Here is a 10,043-nt window from a genome sequence, read left to right as displayed (position 1 = left end):
GTTCAAGTCCCAGGACCAGCAAAAAAATAAAATCACTAACAACACTAAAAAGCTGGAAGCAGTGCTGTAGCTCTAGTGGTAGAACACAAGTCTTTAGCTAAAAAGCTCAGGGACAGTACTCAGGCTTTCGGTTCAAGCCCCAGGACTGACACACACACACACACACACACATACAAAGTGGAGCTGTGGCTCAAATGGTAGAGTACCAGCCTTTGAGGGGGAAAAAGCTAAGAGCATGGAGGCTCTGAGTTCAAGTGGCAATACTGTCACAAAAACAAAAATAGTAGGCCTGGGTTGGAGGCATGCTTAAGGAAGACATAGCTCCTGCATAGCAGGCCGAGTTCAAACCCCAGAACTACCAAAAATAAACCGTGGCCCTTGATCTTCACTGTCCTATGGTAACACTGGTTCATGCCTGCTTTCAAGAGACAGTTGATCTTTACAAGCTGTTACGTCTGGTACCAAAGGCAACAAAAACTGGCACTTGAGTTTTATTGAGCCAATCTGTCAAACTCATAAAATGGCAGCAGTTCTTTCCCGGAATGCATCTGATAAGACTGCATAGGAACTGGGCACCAGTTGCTCTTCCTTGTAATCCTAGCTACTCAGGAGGCTGAGGTCTGAGGATCATGGTTCAAAGCCAGCCGGAGCATGAGACTCTTATCTCCAATGAACCACCAGAAAACTGGAAGTGGCACTGTGGCTCAAGTGGTAGAGCACTTGCCTTAAGCTGAAGAGATCAGGGACAGCACCTAGGCCCAGAGTTCAAGCCCCACAACTGACAAAAAAAAAAGGAAAGGTGTGGCTTCTGTCCTTAAGCCTGAATCACCCAGCAGCAGTCATTGGTATTTGAGAACTTGGCTTAGAGGTCTCAGGTGTGACCATTCCTGACCTCCTTTATCTAAGGTACCAGCAAATAAAACCTGCCAGGTGCTGGTGACTCATGCCTATAGTCCTAGCTACTCAGGAGGCTGAGATCTGAGGATCGAGGTTCTAAACCAGCCTGGGCAAAAAAGTTCCCATGAGACTCTTATCTCCACTGAACCACTCAAAAACTGGACAAGTGGTGCTGTGGTTCAAGTGGTAAAGCACCTAGCCTTGAGAGCACAAAAGGCTCAGAGACAGCGCCCAGGCCCTGAGTTCAAGCCCCACCATCGACCAAAAAAAAAAAAAAAAAACTTAAAATTTAAATTTCCCTTTCTGCAATAAGTAGAATAATGACTTTCTAATTTTTTTTGGGGGGGGAGGTCTGTTGTAGGCAGTAAACTCTAGGCCTGGGCGCTGTCCCTCAACTCTTCAGCTCAAGGCTAGCACTCTACCACTTGCACCACAGTGCCACTTCTGGTTTTCTGGTGGTTTATTGGAGATAAGAATCTCACAGACTTTCCTGCACAGGCTGGCTTTGAACCGTGATTCTCAGATCTTAGCCTCCTGAGTAGCTAGAATTACAGGCATGAGCCACCAGCACCTGGTTCCATTTTGTTTTGTTTCATTCTGGGCCTGGGTATTGTCCCTGAGCTCTTAACAGCTCAAAGGTAGTACTCTACCACTTTGAACCACAGCTCTACTTCGAGTTTAATTGGAGATAAGAGTCTCACAAACTTTACTGCCCAGGCTGGCTTTGAATCCCTCAATCCTCAGATCTCAGCCTCCTGAGTAGCTAGGATTACAGGGATGAGCCACCGGCACCCAGCTTTTTGGTCTCTCTTTCTTCCCGGCAGTGATGCTGTGTTCTAAAGATCATTTCCCTGTTCCTCCTGTGTGAACCTGGGAGCGATGACTCCCAGGATGACACCAAGGTGACACCAGGGTCTTAATTAAATGTCTGCAAGTTAAAGGAAATTGACTACTGATCTGTTGTGGGTGAACTTGGCCAGCCAGATGATAATTATAGTTTCTTATATTTTGCGTAATAGACCCCAGAGTGCTGACACAGGAAGATTAAGAGTTGCAAAACAGAGTTAAGAACTGGTAGTTCAGCCGGGTGCTGGTGGTTCAGGCCTATAATCCTAGCAACTCAGGAGGCTGAAATCTGAGGATCTTGGTTCAAAGCCAGCCTGGGCAGCAAAGTCCCTGAGACTCTTTTTTTTTTGGGGGGGTCCAGTCTTGGGGCCTGAATTCTGGGCCTCGGCGCTGTCCCTCAGCTCTTCAGCTCAAGGCTAGCGCTCTACCACTTGAGCCACAGCACCACTTCGGGCTTTTTTCTTTTTTCTTATGTGGTGCTGAGGAATCGAACCCAGGGCCTCTGGAATGCAAGGCATGTGCTCTACCACTGAGCCACCTTCCCAGCCCCTCTCTGAGACTCTTATCTCCAATAAAAACCACTAGAATTCTGGAAGTAGCGCTGTGGCTCAAGTGGTAGAGTGCTAGCTTTGAGCTGAAGAGCTCAGGGAGAGCACCCAGGCCCAGAGTTCAAGCCCCACGATAGACAAAAAAGAAAGAAAGAGAGAAAGACAGAGAGAGAAAATAAAACAACCATAGTTCATGCCTGTAATCCTAGCTACTCAGGAGGCTGAGATCTGAGGATCGCAGTTCAAAGCCAGCCCAGGCAGGAAAGACCATGAGACTCTTATCTCCAATAAACCACCAGAAAACCGAAAGTGGTGGTGTTACCCAAATGGTAGCGCACTCGCCTTGAACTGAAAAGCTCAAGGACAGGGCCCAGGCCCAGAGTTCAAGACCCACTACTGGGGGGCTGGGGTAGGGGGGAGAGAAAGAAACAAAAAGAAAAGAAAAACACAAGAAAAAGTAAAAAAGGACCCAGGATGTCAGATCTGTTACACCTTTTTTAGAAATTAGGAAAAGTGGGGCTGGGCTCAGTGATAGAGCGCTTGCCTTGCATGCATGAGGACCTGGGTTCGATTCCTCAGCACCACATAAGCAAAAGGAAAAAAGCCCGAAGTGGCGCTGTGGCTCAAGTGGTAGAGCGCTAGCCTTGAGCTGAAGAGCTGAGAGACAGCGCCCAGGCCCAGAGTTCAGACCCCACAACCGGACCCCCCCCCCCAAAAAAAAAAAGAAATTAGGAAAAGTCAAGCACTTAACTTGAATATTAATATTATAAATATTAATAATAATAATTATTTTTTGTTGGTTGTGGGGCCTGAACTCTGGGCCTGGGCACTGTCCCTCAGCTCTTCAGCTCAAGGCCAGCGCTCTACCACTTGAGCCACAGCGCCACTTCTAGCTTTTTCTGTTTATGTGGTGCTGAGGATTCAAACCTAGGGCTTCATGCATGCAAGGCAAGCGCTCTACCACTGAGCCACCTTCCCAGCCCTTAATAATTATTTCAATCATTTTTGATATTTCTTTCTCCTTTCTTCTAAGGCTGTGATTAACCTCCTTCCCCAACGTTAGTAGAGCCGTACTCTCCGCCCTTTGGACTTGCTTTGTTTTTTTAAGATAAGCCTCACTCTTCGGCCGAGTGGCCTTCCTCCAACTGATAAATAGTAATCGTCTGTAACTATGCTGTTATTGCTTCCGTCTTCAGCGGAGAGCGCCAGGTCCCGTCGTCCCCACTCGGGTGGATGGAGTTGATAAACAAGACAACCACGCCCACAGTAGGCAGGACCCAGTAGCGTGTTTATCCAATGGGACACTGGACCCCAATTTCGTCCCTTTGCTTTCAGCCAATGAGAAACGTCGATGGAGCCCTAGGGGGCGTGGCCTTTCGCGTCCAAGTACCCTCCCACCATGGCGCTGCGTTGGGGCATCGTGTCAGCCGGCCTCATAGCCAGCGATTTCACCACTGTGCTGGGCACGCTTCCTCGCTCCGACCACCAGGTCCGCCATCCAAGCCCTTGTCTCCTTGGGGGGGAGCCCGAGGTCGGGGCGACCTCCAGGGACTGAGGGAGGAGGGGAGGAGAGGACCCCTAAGGTTTCCCTGAGGGCTTCTCTTCCTCTGTCCTGTGAGGTCTGGGGCCTTAAAAGTTGGGAGGGTCAGTGGGGCGCTGGTGGTTCATTCTGTAATCCCAGCTACTCAGGAGGATGAGATGTGAAGAAAGTCCCTGAGACTTTTATCTCTAACCAGCGAAAAGCTGGAAGTGGAGCTGTGGCACAAGTGGTAGAGCGTCAGCCTTGAGCAAGAAAGAAAGAAAGAGAGAGAGAGAGAGAGAGAAAGAGAAAGAAAGAGGGCTGGGAAGGTGGCTCAGTGGTAGAGTGCTTACCTTGCATGCCTGAGGCCCTGGTTTGATTCCTCAGCACCACATAAGCAAAAAGAAAAAAGCTGGAAGTGCTGCTGTGGCTCAAGTGGTAGAGCGCTAGCCTTGAGCTGAAGAGCTGAGGGACAGCGCCCAGGCCCAGAGTTCAGGCCCCATGACCGGACCCCCCAAAAAAATAAAATAAAAATAAAAACGTTGAAAGAAAGAAAGAGAGAGAGAGAGAAAGAAAGGAAGCAAGCTCAGGGACAGTGCCTAGGCTCTGAGTTCAAACCCCAGGAACAGCACACAAAACAAAAATTGATCAGGGGAGGGTCTTGGTTTAAGTGCTAAGGTAACAAGAAATCATTCTAGAGAGCTTAGGGGATTTAGGCCGTCTTTCCCAGACCACTCCCCTGAATCAAGTATCCAGGAGAAACATCCCCCATAGCTGCACCCTCTCACCTTGAAGGTCCTCACTCCCGGGCCTTCCCTTCTTACCTGCCTCCCACCCATTTGTCTTCTGTACCTGCCCAAGCTTCTGAGTCTGACCCTGGTTCCCCTCCAGGTGGTGGCAGTGGCCGCGCGCGATCTGAGCCGGGCAAAGGAGTTTGCCAGAAAACACGACATCCCCAAAGCCTATGGCTCCTATGCGGAACTGGCCAAGGACCCCAACGTGGGTGAGTGGGGAACTCACTATGTACGCTGAGCAGACCTCAAGAGAGGCCTTAGATTTTCCATTGCCAGGATTACAAGTGTGTACCTGTCTGAAGTGATAACATTAGCTTAGTCTTTCCACTCTTTTTCTTTTTAGGAAAGGGTCTCACTATATAGTAATCAAGTTGGCTTTGACTGGTTCTCTTCCTGTGAAAGTCTAGGGATGCTGGGGCAAGGCCCCTAATGACTTGGGTCCTGTGCAGGGTCTTTGGTGGAGAGGGCTGCTGACTTCCAGACTTCCTTCCATTCTAGAGGTAGTCTATGTTGGTACTCAGCACCCCCAGCACAAGGATACCGTGCTACTTTGCCTGGCAGCCGGCAAGGCTGTCCTGTGTGAGAAGCCCATGGGTGTGACTGCTGCAGAAGTCCGGGAGATGGTTGCCGAGGCTCGATCCCGAGGCCTCTTCCTTATGGAGGTGAGGTTAGAAAGCCCTGCTTAATGCCCAGCACAACACTGCTTGCCATTACTAAAGATTGTTGCCACTGATCATTTCTTTGGAGGAATGCAGGAATTTGCCAATGGTTAAGATAGCTGCAGACACAGAGCCAGGTCAGTGTGTTTGACCGGATGTGGCTGAATCTCCTTGGCAGCACGTATTGAAAGTTGGGCCCCAAATCTCTTCCTCTCCACTTGGAGCAGGCCTTTGGCTTCAGGATGAATTGTTTGGCAAGAAAAAAGCTTTGGAAAGCTGGCAAACCAGAGGAGACGGAGACAATTGCCAACAAGACCTAAGGGTTTCAGGGAAAAAGACTTAAAAAAAATAAATGTTAGTACTGGGGTTTGAACTCAGGGTTCAAATGGGACCTACGATGCTCTGGAAGAGAGGGGGACCCCTTTTGGAGTTTTGGGAGTAGTGAGTACCCCACCAAGACTCGGATCCCAGCTGGGCACTGGTTGCTCATATCTGTAATCCTAGCTACTCAAGAGGCTGAGATCTGAGGTTCATGGTTCCAAGCCAGCCTGGACAGCAAGGTCCACAAGTCTCTTTTCTCCAATGAACTCCTAAAAAAGCCAGAAGTGGAACTGTGGTTCAAGCTCTAGCTAGCTAGCCTTAAGCAAAAGTAGTAGCTCAGGGGTAGTCTCTAGGCCCTGAGTTCAAGCCCCAGGACTGCCATGCATGCATGTGCACATGTACACGCGCGCGCGCGCGCACACACACACACACACACACACACACACACACACACGACTGCGACCCTAGCAAGGTGGACAGCTTAATCTGAGTCTTTTTTGTTGGTTGTGGGGCTTGAACTCTGGGTCTGGGAGCTGTCTCTCAGCTCTTCAGCTCAAGGCTAGTGCTCTACCATTTGAGTCACAACACCACTCCCAGTTTTCTGTTTTGTTTTTTTTGTTTTTGGGTCCAGTCGTGGGGCCTGAACTCTGGGCCTGGGCACTGTCCCTCAGCTCTTCAGCTCAAGCCTAGTGCTCTACCACTTGAGCCACTGTGCCACTTCCAGCTTTTTTCTTTTTGGCTTATGTGGTGCTGAGGAATCGAACCCAGGGCCTCATGCATGCAAGGCAAGCGCTCTACCACTGAGCCACCTTCCCAGCCCCACTCACAGTTTTCTGAGTGCTTTATCGGAGATAAGAATCTCATGAACTTTCCTGCTCAAGCTGGCTTTGAACCATGATCCTCAGATCTCAGCCTCCTGAGTAGCTAGGTTGACTTGTGTGAGCCACCAGTGCCCAGCTCATCTGAGTCTTTTTTTTTTTTTTTTTCTGGTCGTGGGGCCTGAACTCTGGGCCTGGGTACTGTCCCTCAGGTCTTCAGCTTAAGGTGAGCACTCTACCACTTGAGCCACAGTGCCACTTCTGGCTTTTTCTGCTTATGTGGAGCTGAGGAATCGAACCCTGGGCCTCATGCATGCAAGGCAAGCACTCTACCACTGAGCCACCTTCCCAGCCTCATCTGAGTCTTGACCCTTTCCCTGTCCTTTCTTCTTCCCTCTATGATCTGCAGGCCATTTGGACCCGATTCTTTCCTGCTGTGGATGCTCTGAAGTCTGCTTTGGCCCAGGGAATTGTGGGAGACCTTCGAGTGGCTCGGGCAGAATTCGGGTTTAATCTAACCCATGTACCTCGGGCCATAGATGCAGCCCAGGCTGGTGGCAGCCTGCTGGACCTGGGTATCTACTGTGTCCAGTTTATCTCCATGGTCTTCAATGGGCAGAGGCCTGAGAAGATTTCAGCTGTGGGACGGTTGTATGAGACAGGTACCATTGGTACTGGACTATTTGATGGAGGGAACGTAGACATGAACTTCTCCTTGAGATTCCCAAGGCAGAAACAATTCTCCCCCCATCTAAAAACATCAGATTAGTAGGTATTTTCAAAAGCCCTTCTCATGGTTTTTTTTTTTTTTTTTTTTGGTCAGTCATAGGGCTTGAACTCTGGGCCTCGGCTCTACTACTTGAGCCACAGCACCACTTCTGGTTTTTTGATGGTTAATTGGAGATATGAGTCTCATGGACTTTCCTGCTCAGGCTGGCTTTGAACCGCAATCCTCTGATCTCAACCTCCTGAGTGGCTAAGATTACAAGCGTGAGCCATCCGTGCCCAGCAATTGTGGCCTTTTATTCTTTTTCATTTCCACTTAAGAGGTATAGTTTCCAGCCCAAAGTTCCACAGGCAAGATTTGAGGCCTGGACGGCATACCCTTAGCAAGCCAACCCTGCCCTCATGGCGACTTCCTTCCACTCAGGTGTGGATGACACTGTCAGTGTGCTGCTTCAGTACCCAGGAGGGGTCCACGCTAGCTTCACCTGTAGCATCACTGCTGAGCTCTCCAACACAGCGTCCGTGAGCGGGACCAAGGGCATGGCTCAGGTGAGGTACCACAGGTCCTATTGTGGGGCATCGTGGAGGAAGAGCAATCAGAGAGTGATTATGGCTACTGGAGTTGGATATGAGCTGAAGCTGCCAGTTTTCAACCCATAGCTATCGATTCTATGTTTGTTTGGTTTTGTTTTGTGGGGGGGGGGGTCCAGTCGTGGGGGCTGAACTCTGGGCCTGGGCACTGTCCCTCAGCTCTTCATCTCAAGGCTAGCGCTCTACCATTTGAGCCACAGCACCACTCCCTGCTTTTTCTGCTTCTGTGGTGCTGAGGAATTGAACCCAGGGCCTCATGCATGTGAGGCAAGCACTCTACCACTGAGCCACCTTCCCAGCCCAGATTCTGTTTTTTTTTTTTTTTTTTTTTGTCGGTCGTGGGGCTTGAACTCTGGGCCTGGGCGCTGTCCCTCAGCTCTTCAGCTCAAGGCGAGTGCTCTACCACTTGAGCTACAGCACCACTTCTGGTTTTCTGGTGGTTTATTGGAGATAGGAGTCTCATAGTCTCTCCTGCCCGGGCTGGCTTTGAACCGAGATCCTCAGATCTCAGCCTCCTGAGTAGCTAGGATTACAGGCGTGAGCCACCAGCGCCCGGCCCCAGATTCTGTTTTTGACAGCTGTGATGTTCATGCTTGGGAGGGGGGATTGCCTGAGCATTAATGTATTGATAGATCAAGTATCCTTAGGCCTGAGAAGAAACTGCTGTGTCTGTGTATGCATGTGCATGCCAGTCCTGAGGCTTGAACTCAAGACCAGGGTGAAGCTTTTGCATTCAAGGCTGGTGCTCTACCACCTGAGTCACAGCTCCACTTCTTGCTTTTTTGATAGCTTATTGGAGATAAGAGTCTGTGAGGGGGCTGGGAAGGTGGCTTAGTAGTAGAGTGCTTGCCTTGCATGCATGAGGCCCTGGGTTTGATTCCTCAGCACCACATAAGCAAAAAGAAAAAAGCCAGAAGTGGTGCTGTGGCTCAAGTGGTAGAGCGCTAGCCTTGAGCTGAAGAGCTGAGGGCCAGTGCCCAGGCCCAGAGTTCAGGCCCCACAACCGGATCCAAAACCAACAAGAAAAAGAGTCTGTGAGACTTTCCTGCCTGGGCAGGTTTCAAACCATGATCCTCAGATCTGAATGTCTTGAGTTGCTAGGATTATAGGCATGAGCCACTGGCACCAGGCAGCAGAGCTATGTCTTAATCCTTCCAGATTCAGAAAAGCTGGTGCCCAACAGAGCTGGTGTTGAATGGTGTGCGTAAGGAGTTCCCCCTGCCAGAAGTCCCAAACAAGGTGTACAACTTTATAAATGGGACAGGCATGACTTATGAGGCCGAACATATCCGAGAGTGTCTGCGCAAGGGTAAGGATCTGGTGGATATCATTGGAGGGGAGGAAGAGTAAGCATAGCCAGATGACGTTGGGTTCCACCCAAGTCCCCTAAATACTCCCAGTTCCCCTAGCTATGTAGAACTACATCTCCCACAATGCCACAGGACAACCATCTACCTAAACCCTGGTGTATGCCTATGCCATGGGACTCTGGGAATCCAGAATCCCACAGTTCTTTTGGTCTCAATGTATGGTTAGGAGCATTCCCTAATCTGTCTCTCCCCTCCCACTCTCTGTCTCTGTCTCTTTTTTTTTTTTTTGTCGGTTGTGGGACTTGAACTCTGGGCTTGGGCGCTGTCCCACAGTTCTTCAGCTCAAGGCCAGTGCTCTACCGCTTGAGCCATAGCACCGCTTCCGGTTTTCTGAGTGGTTTATTGGAGATAAGAGTTTCATGGACTTTCCTGCTTGGGCTGGCTTTGAATTGCGATCCTCAGATCTCAGCCTCCTGAGTAGCTAGGATTACAGGCATGAGCCACCAGCGCTGGCTTCTGTTTTTTTCTTCTCAGTCCTCTCGCTCTCTCTTTCCTGCCTCCAGGTCTGAAGGAAAGTCCTGTGATTCCTCTAGCAGAAAGTGAGCTGCTGGCTGACATCCTTGAAGAGGTGAGAAAGGCCATTGGAATCACTTTCCCCCAAGACAAATACTGAGACGTGCCCTCCATAAATAAAAACATGGTTTCTGTAGAGATTGTCTATGTTGGTGGTGTTTGGGGAGGAGCTTACTTTTTTTCAAATGATGTTGGAAGAGAAGAGAGGGGTGAGGACAACCCTCCTGCAGACACCTGCAGGAGATAAAGGACTGCAAAGCCTTGAGTTCAAGCCATTTACTGATATACACACACAAAATAGACCCCTTCTCAACCTCTAGTTGTGTGCAGTTGCTACAATAGGAAGCCTAAAATAAGTGGATCAGTGTCCAGGCACTCAACACAGGTAGGAAGTGAGACTCTGGTACACATTAGAGCCCTGTATGCTGATCTAAGGCTTGA

At 49.7% G+C, this 10,043-nt stretch overlaps 1 protein-coding gene across 1 annotated transcript; it reads left to right on the top strand.

Annotated features, from left to right (window-relative positions):
* The first annotated feature begins 3,677 nt into the window (after nt 1–3,677).
* On the top strand, nt 3,678–9,740 carry Dhdh (dihydrodiol dehydrogenase). Its single transcript, XM_042700487.1, has 7 exons — nt 3,678–3,780; nt 4,702–4,813; nt 5,103–5,266; nt 6,812–7,064; nt 7,553–7,677; nt 8,878–9,028; nt 9,593–9,740. The coding sequence occupies exons 1-7, from the start codon at nt 3,691–3,693 to the stop codon at nt 9,700–9,702; spliced, it is 1,005 nt and encodes a 334-aa protein (XP_042556421.1). The 5' UTR covers nt 3,678–3,690; the 3' UTR covers nt 9,703–9,740.
* The last annotated feature ends 303 nt before the right edge of the window (nt 9,741–10,043 follow it).

This window comes from Dipodomys spectabilis, unplaced genomic scaffold, assembly GCF_019054845.1.
Source record: "Dipodomys spectabilis isolate Male_0828 unplaced genomic scaffold, ASM1905484v1 ptg000266l, whole genome shotgun sequence".
NCBI lineage: Eukaryota > Metazoa > Chordata > Mammalia > Rodentia > Heteromyidae > Dipodomys > Dipodomys spectabilis.
This window is presented reverse-complemented; position numbering and strand designations above follow the sequence as displayed.